This window comes from Scyliorhinus torazame, chromosome 7 (assembly GCF_047496885.1).
Source record: "Scyliorhinus torazame isolate Kashiwa2021f chromosome 7, sScyTor2.1, whole genome shotgun sequence".
Lineage (NCBI taxonomy): Eukaryota > Metazoa > Chordata > Chondrichthyes > Carcharhiniformes > Scyliorhinidae > Scyliorhinus > Scyliorhinus torazame.
The window spans coordinates 304,809,031-304,830,710 of record NC_092713.1 but is presented as its reverse complement, the minus strand read 5'-3'; the positions used below and the strand labels follow the sequence as shown (position 1 = coordinate 304,830,710).

Genomic DNA, 21,680 nt, shown 5'->3' with positions numbered 1-21,680 from the left:
CAACCGGCGCAACTGGATCGGTGCCGGGCACAATGGGGTGTGAAACACTGTGCCCATTAGCTTTGTATGGAATCCAATCAACTAGGCTAGTGAATGGGTCGCATGAGGGCCCTATTTCATTCCAGTGGGCCGCAAGATTGAAATCAGGCTTGTTCACTAATCATGACACCATGAATAAGATTGAATACATTTAACACATGCTGAATATTTCACAAGTTATAGAGAATTACAGTGCAGAAGAGGCCCTTAGGCTCTTCGAGCCTGCACTGAAGCATGATAAATCATCTGAGCCTCCTACCTAATCCCATTTGCCAGCACTTGGCCCATAGCCTTGATCATTGCTTAATCATTCATATAACTATCAACTTCAAATGGTAAAGATAAAATAAATATTTATGCTTTGGACACAGAGGGAGTTCACGCTCTCACAGTCAATGTTGTGATCAGCACCCACTTCACTTCACTTGCCCTTGCTTTATGCGTGTATTATTTCAATTATACTGGTAGGAAAGAAACTACACATTCGGAAATCGCCAAAATGTCACGTGGGCCGCACTCAGAACCCAGATGGGCTGCATGTCAGCCCCGTGCCTCAGGTTGCCCACCACTGACCTAGAAAGACAAGGGCAGCAGACCGTGCAAATAACATGGAGGTTCCCCTCCAAGCAACCCACCATCCTGACTTGGAAGTATATCGCCATTCCGTCACCGTTGCGCTGTCAAAATCCTGAAACTCCCTCCCAAACATTATTGTGGTTGTACCTGCACCACATGGACTGCAGCAAATCAAGAAGGCAGCAGCTCACCACCACCTGCTCAAGGGCAATTAGGGATGGGCAACAAATGCTGGGCTAATCAGTAACGCCCATACCCCATATGCATGAATAAAAAAAGTATCCAGAAATCGTTCAAATTGGCACACTTTTGGAGCAGCACGGTGGTGCAGTGGTTACCACTGCTACCTCACAGCGCTGAGAGCCCGGGTCACTGTCCGTGTGGAATCTGCACACTCTCCCCGTGTCTGCGTGGGTCTCATCTCCACAACCCAAAGATGTGCAGGGAAGGTGGATTGGCCACACTAAATTGCCCCTTAATTGGAAAATAAAAGAATTGAGCACTTCAATAAAAAGAAATAATTAGAAAAAACAAAATGGCATACTTCTGAAGTGAACTTAGAGGTAAAATAATGCTAAAGAAGAATAAAACAGCTTTGTCTACAGCAGTAATAATTTAGCTAGATGACTCTGCCTGAACACATCCACGTCTTCCTCGTCTCTGGATTAGACTATTCCAATGCCCTCCTGGTTAGTTATCCACCTTCCATAATCCAGTTCATCCAAAACTCTGTTGCTTGTATTTTAACTCACACCAAGTTCCAGTCACTCATCATCAGATGTTCACTGATCCACAATGGATCACGATCTGACAAAGTCCAAATTTTAAAATTCACATTCACGTTTTCAAATGGTGCACTGCTGGATCAGGCGAGAAAAGCTGTGTGCAACTTGCCAGCTTCACAGATGCCTTTTCACGCCTGATTAAATGGCACACTGTGCAATTTCTGTGTTACCGAAGAAACAGGGTAACAGGTGACAGCCAGCTTCAGGGATTGGGTCTAAACATGCCGGCAAAGCGGAGATCCTGAGACTAAGCCCTCCATCCATTACAGCGCGAAGATCGGGGGAATCCCACCCCACACCCCTTCAGATGCATCTGTGCGGCCCACCTCCCCATCAATGGCACTGCCCCAACCCCCTTCACAGGCTCCGGCACATCCCACCCTCCGCTAGCATCGTGGCAATGCCATCCGGGATTGCCCCTTTACAAGCTCCTCCTTCCCCCAGCCCAATGCAAGCACCACCCCCATGTATTGGCCTCCACAATATAAGGGGAACCCCCCCCCCCCCGCAAATAAGACTCTCCAAAGTGCCCGCCCATGGCACTATCACACTGGCACTTCCGGTGTGCCAGGGAGCAGTGCCGTGGCACTTCCCAGCTATGTCCTGCACCCCCCAGGGGCTATACCTTATTATATGCCTCCGACATTATGACTAGGTTTTATTTTTGAAAACCAGTAGTGGATTCGCGTTGGCATGACGTCACACTGGGTGGGTGGGGATAAGGCGTGGGCGGACATTACGTGTCAATGCCGGTAAATATATCTTACTTTATTACAATTTATGGAAATCAGGTTCATGCCCTTTCTGGGCCTGATTTGGGCGCAATCTTTTTTTTTATAAACTTAAATTTGGAGTACCCAATTCAATTTTTTTTCCAATTAAGGGGCAATTTAGCGTGGCCAATCCACCTACCCTGCACATCTTTGGGTTGTGGGGTCAAGCCCACTCAAACATGGGGAGAATGTGAAAACTCCACACGGACAATGACCCAGAGCCGGGATCGAACCCGGGACCTAGGCACCGTGAGGCAGCAGTGCTAACCCACTGCGCCACCGTGCTGCCCTCTGGACGCGAATCTGACTACATCACTGGCAGGGGGCGGGGAAGAACTAAAACAGAGATCTCGGCAGCACAATTCCCATTTCTGGCTGCTCGCGAGGTTTAGCAGCCATCACAGGATTTATAAAAATAATCTTTATTAGTATCAGAAGTAGAGGGATTTGGATAGGTTAAGTGAATGGGCTAGGGTCTGGCAGATGGAATACAATGTTGACAAATGTGAGGTTATCCATTTTGGTAGGAATAACAGCAAAAGGGATTATTATTTAAATGATAAAATATTAAAACATGCTGCTGTGCAGAGAGACCTGGGTGTGCCAGTGCATGAGTCGCAAAAAGTTGGATTACAGGTGCAATTAACACTGCAATGAAGTTACTGTGAAAATCCCCTAGTCACCACACTTCGGAGCCTGTTCGGGTACAGAATTCAGGATGTCCAATTCACCCAACAGCATGTCTTTCGGGACTTGTGGGAGGAAACCGGATCACCCGGAGGAAACCCATGGAGACACGGGAAGAACGTGCAGACTGTGCACAGACAATTACCCAAGCCGGGAATCGATCAACGGGGCTGCTAAATTGTGGCAATTATCTTTGTAACCTGCTCCAGCTGTACCAACTTCAGATCACTACGTGTTACCACCGGCAGCTGTGGCTTAGTTTACTGCATCCTGGTTTCTGACATTCTCTTCCTAAGCATCTCACTCAAATGACATCGGACAGTGAAGCACTCCTCGGTACTGCACTGAATTGTCAGCTCGGAGCATGGGCTCAATTCTCTGCAGTGGGACTTCAACACATAACGCTCTGACAGGACAACCTGAGGAAAGTGGTTATTTAAACATCAGTTCTGTCAGTAACCACTGTGGTCCAGAGATTGTCCATTACTTAGTCACAGTTGTGTTGCAGAAAATACTAATTAAAAAGCAATTTCAAAGGTTGGGGAGGGTCTTTTTCCTAATTATAGACAATTACTTAAATTACTTAAGCACTTATGACATCTGATTTGGGGGAGGGGGGGGGGGGGAGCTGAACTTCAAACTAAAGCCACCTTAGTTCCATCTTAAATAAAAACTAGAAACACGCAGCTGGTTACATGACATCTGAAAAAAAAAGGTTGACACCTTGGACAAATTTCTGAATTGTTAATCCATCTTTTTTATACAAATATCGATCTGTTGGGCAAGATTTCATTCTCTAAAAATATTCACTAACATCCTTCTTTAAAAAATGAAAAATTCTGCTTTTGTTTAATTGATAATTATGTGTTAACAGCCCACAGATAATGCAGGGGAGATGGAGAGATGAGTAATGTTGGGATTACTCCCTTTAAAGGGGAGAAGATTAAGCAGAGATTCAATCGAGGTGCTCAATATCACGAGATTTGAAAAGAACCAATTATATCCCTTTATTAAGTGTAGTTACTGTTGTAATATAGAAACCACGGCAACCAATTTGTCACAGCAAGCTCCCACAACCAGCAATGTGATCATGATCATATAATCTGTTCCTTCTGATGGTGATTGAGGAATAAATATTTGCCAGGTCACTGGGGTAATTGCCATGCTCTTCTTCAAATTTGTTACACCTCAACCCGGAAGGGAAGATGGGGCCTCAGTTTAGCGCCTCTCCCAAAAGGCTGCACCTCTGACAGTGCAGCAATGGAGCATCTGCTATTCTCCATTTTTGTCCTTCGTCATTGTATCATTCAGTACAGAAGCGGCCCTTCAGCCCGAGTCTGCACCGAGAAAACAATACAAGTCGACCCTAATCCCACTTTTTACCTTGGACCAGTCTTGAATATTATAAGAACATAAGAACTAGGAGCAGGAGTAGGCCATCTGGCCCCTCGAGCCTGCTCCGCCATTCAATGAGATCATGGCTGATCTTTTGTGGACTCAGCTCCACTTTCCCGCCTGAACACCATAACCCTTAATCCCTTTATTCTTCAAAAAACTATCTATCTGTATCTTAAAAACATTTAAATAAGGAGCCTCAACTGCTTCACCGGGCAAGGAATTCCATAGATTGACAACCCTTTGGATAAAGAAGTTCCTCCTAAACTCAGTCCTAAATCTACTTCCCCTTATTTTGAAGCTATGCCCCCTAGTTCTGCTTTCACCCGCCAGTGGAAACAACCTATCCGCATCTGTCCTATCTATTCCCTTCATAATTTTATATGTTTCTATAAGATGCCGCCTCATCCTTCTAAATTCCAATGAGTACAGCTCAGTCTACTCAACCTCTCCTTGTAATCCAACCCCTTCAGCTCTGGGATTAACCTAGTGAATCTCCTCTGCACACGCTCCAGTGCCAGTACATCCTTTCTCAGGTAAGGAGACCAAAATTGAACACAATACTCCAGGTGTGGCCTCACTAATACCTTATACAATTGCAGCATAACCTCCCTAGTCTTAAACTCCATCCCTCTAGCAATGAAGGACAAAATTCCATTTGCCTTCTTAATCACCTGTTGCACCTGTAATCCAACTTTTTGCGACTCATGCACTGGCACACCCAGGTCTCTCTGCACAACAGCACGTTTTAATATTTTATCATTTAAATAATAATCCCTTTTGCTGTTATTCCTACCAAAATGGATAACCTCACATTTGTCAACATTGTATTCCACCTGCCAGACCCTAGCCCATTCACTTAACCTATCCAAATCCCTCTGCAGACTTCCAGTATCCTCTGCATTTTTTGCTTTACCACTCATCTTAGTGTCATCTGCAAACTTGGACACATTGCCCTTGGTCCCCAACTCCAAATCATCGATGTAAATTGTGAACAATTGTGGGCCCAACACTGATCCCTGAGGGACACCACTAGCTACTGATTGCCAACCAGAGAAACACCCATTAATCCCCACTCTCTGCTTTCTATTAATTAACCAATCCTCTATCCATGCTACTACTTTACCCTTAATGCCATGTGTCTTTATCTTATGCAGCAACCTTTTGTGTTTTATGACATTTCAAGTGTTCATCCACGTAAATCTTAAAGGTTATAAGGTTTCCCGTCTCTCCTACCCTCCCAGGCAGTGCATTGCAGACTCCCACCACCCTCTAGGTGAACCTTGAACCCTAAGCCTTCTGATTGAGAGACTTCATGCGCTGCCAACGGAACCACAGCTGAGACCTTGAGAGAGTAGACGGAGAAAAACTATTTCCAGTGGCAGGTGGGTCGGTTACATGAAGGCATAGATTGAATGTAATTGGCAGAGGAACCAGAGGGGAGATGAAAAGTTTTTCCTCACACGGTGTCTTGTTATGACCTGGAAGGCAATGTCTGAAGTGGTAGTGGGAGCAGGTTTAATAGTACATTACAAAAGATAATTGAATGTGTACTTTAAAAAAAAAAAGAGGAAAAATACAGAGAAAGGTAGAAAGAGCACTGGGAATGGAACCAATTGAACAGCTCTTTCAAAGAGCTATTTACAGGTATGATAGACCAGGTGGTTACCATTTGCATAGGATATACAATACAGAAGTAGACCATTCTGTCCAAGCAGTCCATTCTAGTGTTTATGATCCACTCGGGCATCCTTTCTTATCTAATCTACCATCATAGCTATTATACTTTCTCCCTCATCTACCTGTATGAAATGATTCCAAACCTTCCTGCTCCTCTTTTTTCAGGACATTCCTTAAAACCTGCCTCTTTGATTAGGTTTTTGGTCACCTGTCCTTAAAGCTCATGTGGTTTGGGAGCATCTAATAATGAACTATCTTGGGATGGTTTTCTATGTTCCAGGCGCTATTTAAATTCAAGTTGTTGCTGCTCTGGGTGTAGCAACAAGTTACAAAAGAACAAGGTTCCCAATACAGGCCTTTGTGCCAATTTGGTCACAGTGCACGCACAAACACACACATTGTATTTAATTTAGGTTCTTTATGCTGGAAAACAGGTAACATTTTCAAGTATCTCCTATCAAAAGGTTCAGTCGCTGGGCAAAGAGCAGGTAGTATACTAGATGAAAAATACAATCAAATGAACTGGGATTTAATCAGCAAGACATGAGCACACAAGCCTATAAAACAACAACCCACACTAAACAAGATTAATCCATCATAGAAATGGTGGCAATCATGAATCTGAACATTTTATTATTCAATCATATAATCAATAGATTGTTCAATTACACAAATATTAAATCCATTTTACACTTTTTATTGATTGTAATCAGAAGACAATTGGGAAAATGTAGACATGCTTCCCAAACAATAACAGAGCAGCATTGAAAAGAATCTCATTCCGATATTGAAGACTTCTTGCAAGCACCTAGAACTATTTACCCGATTAACATAATCGTTTTTCAGCTGCAAATGTTTAGAATAGCCAATTCCAGGAATACTGTTGGAACATCAGTGCGGTTCATTTCACAGAATCACAGCTGACTTGACACTTTTGTTAACGCTTTGGGACTAAGGCAGCATAAAAGCCCAAATACAAGAACAGGATGAGGCTTGGAAAATTCAGCAAATAGCTCGCCTGTGGCATAAGCTTGCAAAGGAAAAAAAAAAGGGGTCTATATCAAGACAATAGTGTAATGTATCTGGGAATACATTCTTGCTGGTTGTGCGTCACGTCATCTGTGGTGATGTCAGCAGAGTGTTTGCGCGGGCTTGGAGCTGATCACCATTAAAACATTTAAAACATTTTTTTAATTTTTAAGAGAGTACCCAATCTTTTTAAAAAACCAATTAAGGGGCAATTTAGCGTGACCAATCCACTTATCCTGCACATCTTTGTGGGGGTGAGACCCACACAGACACGGGGAGGATGTGCTAACTCCACATGGACAGTGACCCGGGCTGAGATCGAACCCGGTTCCTCAGTGCCATGAGGCAGCAGTGCTAACCACTGTGCCATATGCCGCCGGTAAGGTGCTAGAATTAGGGCTCTTCCCCATTACTCAGAAAATGCATTCTGTGGGCGTTTTCCACCTATTGAACACTCCCCGTCATTGTAATCCACACCAAAAACTACATTGTTTTGAAAAAACAAAAAGGGCCACACTAAATCAGTTTATGGCTTCCATGCAGAATAGATGGAATTGCAGAATCATCTTTCCCCAAAGTGCTGGTAAAAGTCTAAGAAGATCTCATAATTCTATTTAATAAGGGCAGCACAGTGGTTAGCACTGCTGTCTATGGCGCTGAGGACTCGGGTTTGAATCCCGGCCCTGGGTCACTGTCCGTGTGGAGTTTGCACATTCTCCCCGTGTCTGCGTGGGTTTCACCCCCACAACCCAAAGATGTGCAGTGTAGGTGGATTGGCCACGCTAAATTGCCCCTTAATTGGAAAAAAATAATTGGGTACTATTTAATCTATTTAATAAAACTAAATTGACTTATTCAACTACCCGAACTAGAACCTGATGGAATCGTGGTTTCCAAAACGGCCACAAAGAAACCCAAGCAAATTTCAGAAATCCTTGCAACAAGCAAAACATTTTACTGCAAAATGGTAGCACCAACTATGCAGTTAAATACCACAAAAGAAAGAATGAAAGAACTTGCATTGATCTAGTGCCTTTCATGGCCTCAGTACATACCAAAATGCTTTACAGCCAACAAAGTGATTTTGAGGTTCGGTCACTGTTGTAATGTAGTGGCAACAATGTGATGACCAGATAATCATCTATCGTGATTTTGGGGAAAGGATAAACATTGGCAAACCAACTGTACAGCACCAAATTGTTTATAAATAGGAACTTTTAAAAACTATCAACTTTACCCAATCACCCAGAGGGAACAATTATCTAAGTGCTGTGCCTTGGAAAATTTTTGCAAAACAAAAAAGGCGCAATATATAATTTTAATTGCAGAGCAGGGCAGCGTCATGTTTTAGAAGGTCACAAGAAAAGATGAAGAAAGAATTAATGATCTGGTAACTCCAAAATGAGAAGGCTAGACATACATTCCAAGAGGATGGAGAAACTGAGGGATGTAAGCAGTTCTTCAGTTTGGTTGTTAGCTGTGGGTCGTTGGGTACCACTCTCGCCTCGGATTTAAAAGGTTGAGAGTTGAAGCCCCATTCCAGGAATGAGCACAAAATCTGGGTTGACACACCCAGCACAATACTGAGTGAGCGGCATATTGTTGGAAGTGCCACATTCAGATGAAATGGTAAACTGAGGCTCCATTTGGCCACTTGGGTAGATGCAAAAGATCCCACTGCGCAAAATGAAGAACAGCCGAGTTCTCCACTGGTTTTATGGCCAATATCCAACCCGCAACCAATAGCTTAAAGTAATCATCTAGTCATGGCCTCATTGCTGTTTTGGGGAGTTTGCTGTGTGTAGATTGACTGCCATGATTCCTCCATTTCAACAGTGACTACATTTCATTGGCTGTAAGATGTTTTGGAACATCCCAAGTCCATGCAGGACCCTATAGATGTACAAGTTCTTTATTATTTTCAGGGAGGGATCTAACCAAAAGCAATCCTTCAGCACTTCTGTTTCAACGTTGGCTGATAACTCCCTTGGTTTAAGAGTTTTGAACTAGGCATCAAAGTCTCAAGATATAGTTGGGTCATTTAGGACCGAGAAGAAACTTCTTCACTCAGAGGTGAATCTTTGGAATTCTCCCCCCCTGACCCCTATCCCAGAGGGCTGTGGACCATTGAGTATATTCAAATTGAAATCAATAGATTTCTGGGCACAAAATGAATGAAAATTAAAACAGATTTGAGGAGAAACTACTTCTCCCAAAGGGTTGTGAATCTGTGGAATTCGCTGCCCCAGAATGGGACAGTGAGTAAATTTGAGGAGGAGTTAAGACAGATTTTAAATTGGTAATGGGTTGAAGGGTTATGGCGAGCGCGCAGAACGGTGGAGTTAAGGCCAGGATGAGATCAACCATGGTCGCATGGCAGAGCAGACTCGATGGGCTAACTGGCCTAATTCTGCTCCTTTATCTTATGACCTTATGAAGGTATATATATATTATATATAATGCTACATTTATTAATATTATATATATATTATACGATCAGGCATTGTGAGAAGGCCATTCCAAGTATGGGCTTGTAGGAGGAATAGAAAACTTAAGGAGATGAGACAATCGTTGAATTATTCGTCTCGATACTAATCATCCGGACGCTTACCAATAAATCCTAGCTGGGAAAATTCCAGGATCATCCACTCTTCAGATGGTTGTTGCAGTGCAAAATTCTTCATTGTGCTTAAATAATTGGGTCTCACCACAATATCATCTTCCAACTAAGTGTGAAAAGGAAACAGAAACACTTCAGTTAATAACCTTGTATGTGACAGTGGGTGTGTGAGAGAGAGAGAGAGAGAGAGAGAGTGCGAGTGTGGGAGCGAGAGAGTGCGGGAGCGAGAGAGTGCGGGAGCGAGAGAGTGCGGGAGCGAGAGAGTGCGGGAGCGAGAGAGTGCGGGAGCGAGAGAGTGCGGGAGCGAGAGAGTGCGGGAGCGAGAGAGTGCGGGAGCGAGAGAGTGCGGGAGCGAGAGAGTGCGGGAGCGAGAGAGTGCGGGAGCGAGAGAGTGCGGGAGCGAGAGAGTGCGGGAGCGAGAGAGTGCGGGAGCGAGAGAGTGCGGGAGCGAGAGTGTGTGTGAGCGAGAGTGTGTGTGAGCGTGAATATGTGAGCAAGAGAATGTGTGAGCGAGTGTGTGTGAGCGAGAGTGTGTGAGCGAGTATGTGTGCACGAGTGCGTGAGCGTGTAAGGGTGAGTATGTGAGAGTTGAAGAGTGCGCGCGTGTGTGTGTGTGTGAGTGCATGTGTATGTGTGTGAGTGCGGGTGTGAAAATGTGTGCGCGTGGGTGTGTGTGTGTGAGAATGCGTAGGTGTGTGTGTGAGAGAATGCGTGTGTGCGTGCGAGAATGTGTGTGTGCGAGAGCGCATGTGTTTAAGAGCGTGTGAGTGAGAGTATGAAAATGTGTGTGCATGTGTGAGTGTGTGTGCGACTGTGTGTGTGCACACGAGAGCGAGCGTACAAGAGTGAGCGTGTGAGAGTGTGAGACTGTGTGCAGGAATGTGTATGTGAGCGAGTGAGAATGTGAGTGAGTGTCAGTCTGAAATGAATATTGAGCCCTATGTGGTCAAATATTGTACACTGAACAAGAATGATTAAGCAGCTGGAAAAATACCATATGGATTATTGGACTCTTTCTGGTGCTGTGCCCATTAACCAAATTAAACTGAAGACGCTCTTCTCAACTTGCTTTCTCACATCGCTTTAGGTGATCACATTACAGAAAGGGGACCGATCAAAGCTTCTAAAGGTAACAGTATAGTTATCTTCTAGGGTGCCTGTGAATTTTCACTGAAGTTTCAAATGCATTGTTGTCACCAATTTTTCCGAGTGATCAGTTGTGGTTAGAAAGCTTAGGTGCTGGACTTCCGGTTGCGGCTATGCCTAAGTAGGTCGCACGTTCGGCAGCTCCCGCCGAGAACGGACGTTTGGGCTCTCCAGAGAGGCCCCAACGGCAATTGTTCGACGGCTTCCAGTGTGGGAAGGTGACAGCAAGGTCCCCCCGACATTATATGGATTGGACCAGGAGCGGTGAAAAAAGTGATCTTGGGGCAGCGAAAAGTGAAAGGGAGGAAAAACAAGATGGCGGCGGGTGGAGACCAAGCAGCATGGACATAGTGGTCGCAGGAGCAGCAGGAGTTTCTTAAACGCTGCTTTAAGGAGCTGAAGACAGAAATGCTGGCGCAAATGAAGGCAGTGATTGAGAAGCTTGTGGAGACCCAGAAGGCCCAAGGGGCGGCAATCCGGGAGGTGCGGCAAAAAGACTCGGAGAACGAGGATGAAGGTGAAGGCGGAGGCGCAGCACAAGAGGTGGGCGGAAAAAGTCGAGGATCTGGAGATTAGGTCGAGGAGGAAGAATCTTCGGATTCTGGGTCTCCCTGAAGGAGTGGAGGGGCCCGATGCCGGGGCTTATATGAGCATGATGCTCAATTCGCTGATGGGCGCGGGAGCTTTCCCGAGGCCCCTGGAGCTAGATGGGGCTCATCGGGTCCTGGCAAGGAGACCCAAAGCCAATGAGCCGCCAAGGGCTGTAGTGGTGAGGTTCCACCACTTTATGGATAGAGAGTGTGTCCTGAGATGGGCCAAAGAAGAGCGGAGCAGCAGGTGGATGAACACGGAGATCCGAATTTACCAGGACTGGAGTGCGGAGGTGGCTAGGAAGAGAGCTGGTTTCAATTGGGCTAAGGTGGTGCTCCATCGGAAGGGGGTGAAGTTCGGGATGCTGCAGCCAACGCGATTGTGGGTCACGTTCCAAGATCGGCACCATTATTTTGAAATGCCCGATGAGGCATGGAGCTTGATACAGACTGAAAAGTTGGACTCAAATTGAGGGTTTGTCGTGGGGGGATGTTTACTGTGTTTATTACGTTTAGGGAATGTTCTTTTGGTTTGAGTGCTGGGTGGGGATGGGTGAATGGATTTGATGTGGGGGCTGTGGGAGAGTGTGGGCGTCGGTGTTGGAGGGGCAGGGCCCCACGGAGGAAGAGGGGGAGTGGAGGCCCGGGGATGGGGAGTTGGGGTAAGGCCGCAAAAAGGAGCTGCGCCAGAGGGGACGGGGCCAGCTCAGGAAAGCGCGGGCTTTTTCCTGCGTTAGGGAAGGATGGGGGTGGGGCTGGGACGGTGCTGGAGAGGAGCGCACTGACTGCCAAGGGGAGGGGGGATTCTCACACTTCTCACACTGGGGGGTCGATGGAATGGCGGGAGAGGCCGGGGTCAGCTGACTTACGGGAGTGTCATGAGGGGAGCAAAATGGCTAGACGTGGATCTAGCGGGGGGAGGGGGAAGAACAGGGTTGCTGCTGCATTGGCCAAAGGGGAGCTGGAAGTAGGAGAGGTAGTCGGGGCGGGGGTCCGCCGCCTGGGGGACTGTAGCGTGCGGGAGGCGCGAGCGCGTGGCTGGCCTAGAAAAGGAGATTGTGGTGTTGGGTGCTCTGGTGCACAGATGAGCCAACACAGTTGTATGTGGTACAACTCTATTTTATTATAACTCTTATAATACAGTTCGTACTGGACACTCTGCACGTGCTGTCTCCCTGAGTGTCCCCGGCAATAGCTGTGTCCTGGTTCTCCTCTGCCGCTCTTACTGGCCACACAGGGGTCGTGTCTGTGCTTTTATATCTTTCTGTCATTGGTTGTGGTGTTGTGTGTTCTGATTTGTCTGTTGGTGTGTCTATCATGATGTGTGTGTTTGAATATCATGACATCCCCCCTTTTTACAAAGACAAGTGCCTACGTGGTTATAAATATAATTGTGTCGTGAGTGCATCTAAGAGTGTGCGTTTGTGTTGTGTACAGCGTGTGTTTATGACGTAACTATTTACATGGGGCGATGTCGGGTGCGTCACACTAACAAGGTTGTACCATAACAAAACTTGGATGGGAGAGAAAAAAAAACTTGAACATTGGTCCGGTCAGACGATATCTGGAACAATAAACAACAACAGGTTATAATACAGAAGTGTTTGACTTTTTGAACGTATTAACAGCGTTATAAGTCCAGTCTAATGGGTGACCACCTCAAGAATGGGCTGGTCCTCAAGCCGGTTCAGCTGTGGAGATTCGGGGTCACACTGGTTCACCTTGGACTGTTGTGGGTGATGCTGTTGCCGAAGTCTCTACTTTACCATTTGTTGTACTTCATGCAGTGCTTGGTTTTTTTCATTCTTACAAATATAACATTCAACATCTTTGTTAGTGGTGCCCTGGCTGTGGTTTGGTTCTGGTGGCGATGGAAGACACATGATCCGTGGCATCTCCACGAAGTCATCCTTGGGAACCAGTGGAGGATCCGGCGTGTGCGTACGGTGCAGTTGCGAGCGTGGAAGGCGGCACAAAGCCCGCTGATTGCGCCTATGCACCAATCCATCCGCCCTGCATGCCAGGAACAAGGTGGAGTCTGTTTTCTTTTTATGTTTGTGGTGGACGGCATCTTGTAGCCGATGGATCGTTGCCATCGAAGTAGCACCATCACTAATATCATGCAAGGCGATGACTGTGCCAGATGTGGAAGTTGGCCAAGACCGTGTACGCTGGTTCCGGCCACCTGCTGTGCCGGAAGGGCGACTCCGCAGAGAAACGTCGAAGCATGTCGCCTTGGATAGAGAATTGTTGCTCGCATCAACGTCTGGCGATGGCGCGAGTTGGTGTGTCCATCTTGGACCGCCGGTGCTGGTTGCCACTGCCGACCCAGTGGGACTGCCACGCGATCCATTCCCTGTCGCCGTGGCATCTGCCGTCACCCTGAGCGTGCCATCACCGAGGTCGCGACACCGCCCGTCCGGAGCAAGGTCTGGCGTGCGCAGATCAGAGTCGGCGCTTGGCTGCTCCCCATCTGGAGTCCGGTCTGCCTTCCGTCGATGCCCCCCGTCCGGAGTCCCAACAGGTTCACTGGAGGCAGCCGAGATTCCCTGAAGCTGCACTTCTGGAGTCGGAACATGCAGGAATGCACCAACCAGTGGAGAGGCTCGAGCCATCGAGGGTGGAGGCGGTGCGCCGCCACCGCAGCCGTCAGTGGTCCCACCGTGATCGCTGAGTGCCTCGGTACGCACTAGGCGAGGTCTGTCACCTTGCACCTTTTGCATGGGAAGTGGGATGCTGTCGTCACTCGTCTCACATCCCGTGGATAGATCGTCATTAGCAGCTTGCTGTTCACTAGGGTTGGGTAAATTGTCAGAGTTTTCATCTGGTGGTGCACACCATGTCGGTGGACTGTCATTGTCTTGCCATTGTCCTTCATTTGGGCTTTTCTTCTTTGGAACTTTAAATCTTCCCCCAGACATTGCAGAACCTTGTTTATTACCCCCAAATTCTCCCATATGTATGGTCTCGAATATAGTATCCACTGTTTCTATTGACATTGTACCATTTTCCAAAGAACATTCCGTTTCACTTTTCTTCTCAGGTACCTCATATGTGACTTTGTTTGATGTACATGCCTTCATGGTCTCTGGGTCTGATTTTGCTGGGACTGGCATGGTCACAGTATCTCTTTTACTGTTCTCAATTGCCCACATTATACTCCCCATACATAACTGCTTAATCACTGGGGTTAGTGTGGTACAATGGATAATCGGGTCGACCTTATCTGCATCTTCATCATTAGTGGAAAGCACACTTGGTTCACTTGAAACTGCTGTGGGTGTTAAATTCGTTATCTGGCTACTCGATGTCGGTGTCCTCAGGATTCTTGCTCCAATGTTCTGCTCAATAATCAGTGGAGTGTGTATAGGTTCAATGCAATTAATGTTCCCCTCAAGGTTTGAAGAGTCATTACTGACTAACTGCTGGTCTCCGAAGTTGGGATTTTGCGGCATTGTGTTGAAGGGAGACATTTGTCCCTGCTGTAGATATGAGTCAGGTTGTGTTATTTCCATTACCTGAGGATCAATGTCTTGTCCATTTTTTCGATCCGTACTAGAACACTGGCAATTCTCAGTCTGCTCCTTGCAAGTTAAACATACAATTAATTTCGTTAGCAAATCCTCAGCATCCTTCTGTGGCCGTGCTGCATTATTAATCTCTGTTCGGCTACAATGATCCTGAAGGTCAGCGCATAAACCTTTTTTCTTCGGGCTTGGACGAGGCGATTCCTTTGGCTTGTCTTCAGTTGGGCTTGAACAGTCTTCAGCGCTGTGCCCTTTATTGTAGCATGAGAGACCGTCATGGTCATGCTGCTGTGTAGTGGAGCATGGTAGGCTGTTATAGCCTTCTTGCTGTTCACGGGAGCATGGCAGACTTGCATCGTCTGCCGCTGGTTGGTCAGGAGAGGTTGCTAGACCCTCATGGTCTTGTTCCTGCAAGGACTGCGCTCTGGAGTCTTGCGTTCCTTCCATTGTGGAGTCCGTCCACGAGCTCTCTGTGGAGGCTTGTGACACTGGAGTCACTTCTTGTTCGTGCAAGGACTGCGCTCTGGAGTCTTGCGTTGCTTCTATCGTGGAGGCTGTCCACGAGCTCTCTGTGGAGACTTGTGACACTGGAGTCACTTCTTGTTCGTGCAAGGACTGCGCTCTGGAGTCTTGCGTTACTTCTATCGTGGAGGCTGTCCACGAGCTTGCTGTGGAAGCTTGTGACACTGGAGTCACTTCTGGTTCATGCGAGGACTGCACTCTGGAGTCTTGCATGTCGTCTTTCATAGAGTCGGGAACGTTGAGCGGGACGTGGACCACGCTCTGTGTGGCAGCAGGGCACTCTCCGTGTGCTTGCACCGCTCCCTGTCTGGTAATGTCAGGCTGCAGCATCATCCGGTACTGATAAGTTGGAACGTCATATCTGCTGGGTTGAAGATCCTCAAATCCGAAAAATGAATCCGCATCTGCGTCGGATTCAATATGGGGGCCGCCAATGTGCAACACGAAAGGTTCGTCCGAGTCATAGTCATATAGGACCACGGAGCTATCATTGGGCTCGCGAGGTCCAGAAACACTGTAAAAATCGTCATCGAAATATTCAAGGTCGGAATCATCGGCTTGTGCGTAGGTAACTGCTTGTCGGAGGGTTCTTCGGAGGTAAAATTCATCTCCTGGGTCAATTTGCGGCACTGCGCTGTCATTCCAGGTGAGGGAAGGTTGTTTTACAGCTTTAACAGATTTTTGTTTTTTTGATTTGGGACGTTTCCCTTTTAAATTAGATTTGGGACATTTCCTTTTTAAATTGATCCAGTCTTGGGCCTCTGACATCCTGACGCTCGGTATGTAGCACGTAGGAAGCGACTGCGCATGCTCAGATCGCTGTTCCTTTACCGATGGCCGTTTTCTTAACTGCGCATGCGCCGCATCTCGCGCATGCGCAAACGAAACTTCCGGTTCTGCGCACTTCTCGCGCAACTGTGCTAGCGTTATACCTTTAGCAAGATGGCCGCCGACCTCGACCCAGCCTTTTCTCAGGCCCGGGATTTCGGGCTCCGGGATCCCAGCCACGAGGTGAGTACTGCAGCTTTTCTTACCTTTAAGTCCCCATTGGATTGCGTATTCTTCACAGTACTTGGCGAATTTGCCCATGACTGCCTGGTAATTGTGCCTTTGCTGCCTCCTGAAGAACCTGAACCTTCTGAACATTGCTCTTGCCCTTGCACCGGCGACGATGAGGAGAAATTCAATTTTTTCCTTATCATCCAGGTCTTGGAGTTCAGCTGCCGCCAGGAACAACTCGAACATTTGCCGGAATCGCCGCCAGTTTTCGTGGAGGTCGCCGTCGCACTGGAGCGCCTGCGGAACCGGGAGCTCTTGCATTATGCCTGGGCACTGCTGGTTGTCTGTGTACACTGAGGTATGCCGGCAGGTATCGATCCACTCCTGTACCATGTGGTGTTGGGTGCTCTGGTGCACAGATGAGCCAACACAGTTGTATGTGGTACAACTCTATTTTATTATAACTCTTATAATACAGTTCGTACTGGACACTCTGCACGTGCTGTCTCCCTGAGTGTCCCCGGCAATAGCTGTGTCCTGGTTCTCCTCTGCCGCTCTTACTGGCCACACAGGGGTCGTGTCTGTGCTTTTATATCTTTCTGTCATTGGTTGTGGTGTTGTGTGTTCTGATTTGTCTGTTGGTGTGTCTATCATGATGTGTGTGTTTGAATATCATGACAGAGATGGCTAGTTGGCGGGGGGGGGGGGGGGGGGGCCAGTAGCCCCCCAGTCCGGCTGATAACTTGGAATGTGAGGGGCCTGAACGGGCCGGTCAAGAGGGCCCGGGTGTTCGCGCACTTAAAGGGACTGAATGCAGACGTGGTTGTGCTCTAGGAGACACATCTGAAGGTGGCAGATCAGGTTAGGCTGAGAAAGGGATGGGTAGGACAGGTATTCCATTCAGGGCAGGATGCGAAGAACAGAGAGGTTGCAATACTGGTGGGGAAGCGGGTGTCGCTTGAGGCAATGAATATTGTAGTGGATAATGGAGGTCGATATGTGATGGTGAGCGGTAGGTTGCAGGGGGTGCGGGTGGTACTGGTGAACACATATGCCCCGAACTGGGATGATGCCGGATTTATGAAACGCATGCTGGGTCAGATTCCGGATCTGGTGGTAGGAAGCTTGATAATGGGGGGGGGGGGGGAAAGAGAGAGAGAGAGAGAGAAAGAGAGAGAGAGAGAGAGAGAGAGAGAGAGAGACTTCAACACAGTGCTGGACCCAGCACTGGGTCGCTCTAGTTCCAGGACGGGGAAGAGGCCGGCTGCGGCCAAGGTGCTCAGGGGGTTTATGGACCAGATGGGGGGAGTGGATCCATGGAGGTTTGTCAGGCTGCTGGCCAGGGAATTTTCCTTCTTTTCCCATGTCCATAGAGCCTACTCCCGGATAGATTTTTTCATTTTGAGTAGGGCGCTAATCCCGAAAGTGGAGGGAACGGAATATTTGGCCATAGCCATCTCAAGACCATGCGCCGCATTGGGTGGAGCTGGAGTTAGGAGAGGAGAGGGACCAGCGCCAGCTGTGGCGCCTTGATGTGGGACTATTGGCGGATGAGGAGGTGTGCGTGCGGGTGTGCATTGAAAGATATTTGGAGGCCAACGACAACGGGGAGGTGCAGGTGGGGGTAGTCTGGGAGGCGCTGAAGGTGGTGGTCAGGGGAGAGCTAATCTCCATTAGGGCCCACCGGGAGAAGAGAGAGGAGAGGGAGAGGTTGGTGGGGGAGATTGTAAGGGTGGACAGGAGGTATGCAGAGGCCCCCGAGGAGGGGCTACTCAGGGAGCGACGGAACCTCCAGACGGAGTTTGACCTGTTGACCACAGGGAAAGCAGAGGCACAGTGGAGGGAAGCGCAGGGGGCGACGTACGAGTATGGGGAGAAGGCGAGTCGGATGCTGGCACACCAGCTTCGTAAGAGGGAGGCAGCGAGGGAGATTGATGGAGTTAAGGATAGAGGGGGGAAGACGGTGCGGAGTGCGGTGAGAATAAACAAGGTATTTAGGGACTTCTATGGGGATCTGTACAGGGCTGAGACCCCAGCAGGGGAGGAGGGGATGCGACGATTCTTAGATCAGCTGAGGTTCCCGAGGGTGGAGGAGGAGGAGGTAGCTGGTTTGGGGGCGCCAATTGGGCTGGAGGAGCTGGTTAAAGAATTGGGGAGCATGCAGGCGGGGAAGGCCCCGGGGCCGGATGGGTTCCCGGTTGAATTCTACAGGAAATACGTGGACCTGTTGGGCCCGTTGCTAGTGAGGACTTTCAATAAGGCGAGGGAGGGGGGGGGACCTTGCCCCCGACAATGCCTAGGGTGCTGATCTCTTTGATCCTGAAGCGGGACAAGGATCCACTGCAATGTGGGTAGTATAGACCGATCTCGCTCCTCAATGTTGATGCTAAGTTGCTGGCAAAGGTGCTGGCTACGAGAATTGAGGACTGTGTCCCGGGGGTGATTCATGAGGACCAGACGGGATTTGTGAAGGGTAGGCAATTAAATACAAATGTGCGGAGGCTCCTCAATGTGATTATGATGCTCCCGGTGGAAGGGGAAGCAGAGGTAGTGGCAGCTATGGACGCGGAGAAGGCCTTTGACCGGGTGGAGTGGGAGTATCTTTGGGAAGTGTTGCGGAGGTTTGGGTTCGGGGAGGGGTTCATCAGCTGGGTCAGGCTGCTATATAGAGCCCCGGTGGCGAGTGTGGCTACGAATCAGCGGAGGTCGGAGTACTTTCGGCTGTACCGGGGGATGAGGCAGGGGTGCCCCCTGTCCCCCTTGTTGTTTGCATTGGCAATTGAGCCTCTGGCCATGGCACTAAGGGAGTCCAGGAAATGGAGGGGGCTGGTCTGGGGGGGGGGGGGGGGGGGGGGGGGGGGGAAAGAGAAGAGGAACACCGGGTGTCATTGTATGTGTTGCTGTATGTGGCAGATCCAGTTGAGGGGATGGCGGAGGTCATGCGGATCCTTAGGGAGTTTGGGGACTTTTTGGGGTATAAACTCAACGTAGGGAAGAGTGAGCTCTTTGTGGTGCATTCAGGGGACCAGGGAAGGGGGATAGACGAGCTACCACTGAAGAGGGCGGAAAGGAGCTTTCGGTACCTAGGGATCCAAGTAGCTAGGAGTTGGGGGGCCCTGCACAAGCTCAATTTGACGCGGTTGGTGGAGCAGGTGGAGGAGGATTTTAAAAGATAGGATATGCTGCCACTCTCACTAGCGGGTAGGGTGCAGTCGGTCAAAATGACGGTCCTCCCGAGGTTTCTCTTTGTGTTCCAGTACCTTCCCATTATGATCCCCAAGGCCTTTTTCAAACAGGTAAGTAGGAGCATCATGGGTTTTGTGTGGGCGAATAAGACCCCGAGGGTGAAGAGAGTGTTTCTGGAGCGTAGCAGGGACAGGGGGGTGCTGGTGCTGCCAAATTTGTGTGGCTATTATTGGGCAGCCAATGTGGCGATGATCCATAAGTGGGTAATGGAGGGAGAGGGGGCGGCGTGGAAGAGGTTAGAGATGGCGTCCTGTGTGGGCACGAGCCTGAGGGCGCTGGCGACGGCACCGCTGCTGCTCTCGCCGACAAGGTACACCACGAGTCCGGTGGTGGCGGCGACGTTGAAGATCTGGGGGCAGTGGAGGCGACACAGTGGCGAGGTGGGAGCCTCGGTTTGGTCCCCGATTCGGGAGAATCATCGGTTCGTCCTGGGAAGGATGGATGGGGGGTTTCGGAGCTGGCATCGGGCAGGGATTAGAAGAATGGGGGACCTGTTCATTGATGGGACGTTTGCGAGCCTAGGGGCGCTGGAGGAGAAGTTTGGGTTACCCCCGGGAAACACTTTCAGGTACATGCAAGTGAGGGCGTTTGTGAGGCGGCAGGTGAGGGAATTCCCGCTGCTCCCGGCACAGGGGATTCAGGACAGGGTGATCTCGGGTGTATGGGTTGGAGAAGGCAAGGTTTCGGCGATTTACCAGGAGCTGAAGGAAGAGGAGGAGGCCTCGGTGGAGGAGTTAAAGGGCAAGTGGGAGGGGGAACTTGGGGAGGAGATAGATGAGGGTCTGTGGGCTGATGCCCTGAGTAGGGTTAATTCTTCCTCCTCTTGCGCCAGGCTCAGCCTAATACAGTTCAAAGTCACTCACAGAGCGCATATGACAGGAGCGAGGTTGAGTAGGTTCTTTGGGGTGGAGGACAGATGTGGGAGGTGTTCGGGAAGCCCGGCAAATCACGTCCATATGTTCTGGTCGTGCCCGGCACTGGATGGGTTTTGGAGGGGTTTTGCGAGGATGATGTCCAAGGTGGTGAACGCCCGGGTCAAGTCGAGCTGGGGGGTTGGCAATATTTGGGGTAACGGACGAGCCGGGAGTGCAGGAGGCGAAAGAGGCCGGTATTCTGGCCTTTGCGTCCCTGGTAGCCTGGCGGAGGATTTTGCTGTTATGGATAGATACGAAGCCCCCTAGCGTGGAAGCTTGGATCAATGACATGGCAGGGTTCATCATGCTGGAGAGGATAAAGTTTGCCTTGCGAGGGTCTGTGCAAGGGTTCCTCAGGCGGTGGCAACCGTTCCTAGACGATCTAGCGGAGCGTTAGGAGGAGGTCAGCAGCAGCAACAGCCCAGGGGCGGGGGGGGGGGGGGTTCTTTTGGGGGGGTGTTTGGGTGGGTGGGGGGTGCTTCCCTATTGGTGCTTTAAATGTCATATGGGGGGTTAGTGTATGTGGGGGAAATCCAATGTATAATTTTTGATTCTGTTTCTTTCTTTTTGTTGGGTTGAAAAATTTGAATAAATATATATATTTTTTTAAAAAGAAAGCTTAGGTGCTGATGTTTCTCAGCACTTTACAAAATATTGGCAGGAAGAAAATAACAATCAGCTATTAAACATTTAAGTAAACTGACAAGAAGAGATGAAATAAAGTGCAGGGAGGTCCACGTGGAGCATAAACAATGGCTCAAACCAGTTGTGCCAAATGGTCTATATCTGAATAGTTAGGAATTGGGCGGCACGGTAGCACAATGGTTAGCACTGCTGCTTCACAACTCCAGGGTGTGGTATTATCAGGTATTGCAGTACCTGAGAGGCTGAAGTACCATTGGTTAAACCTAGGGGTTTTACCATTGGCTGTAGAGTATGGTAGCTCCGCCCCGATAGGCGGGGTATAAGAACTCGTGCCGTCCCAGCAGCCCTCATTCTGTACCTGAGCTGCTGGGGAATACTTCTCGCTTATTAAAGCCTTCAGTTGCACTACAACCTCGTTTTAGTAGTTATTGATCGTGCATCAATTTAATAAGCTAGATTTAAGTAGAAAGGATGGACCTCCGAATCAAGCCGGAGTGTCTGCAACTC

General features: G+C 48.7%; 1 protein-coding gene across 1 annotated transcript in view; it reads right to left on the bottom strand.

Moving 5' to 3' along the window:
• mgat4b (alpha-1,3-mannosyl-glycoprotein 4-beta-N-acetylglucosaminyltransferase B) overlaps positions 1 to 21,680 on the bottom strand; it is a 452,622-nt gene that overhangs the window by 83,579 nt on the left and 347,363 nt on the right. Inside the window, exon 8 of the mRNA XM_072512689.1 lies at positions 9,576 to 9,690. Coding sequence (XP_072368790.1) covers positions 9,576 to 9,690 — 115 coding nt within the window. The remainder of the gene's footprint in view (positions 1 to 9,575; positions 9,691 to 21,680) is intronic.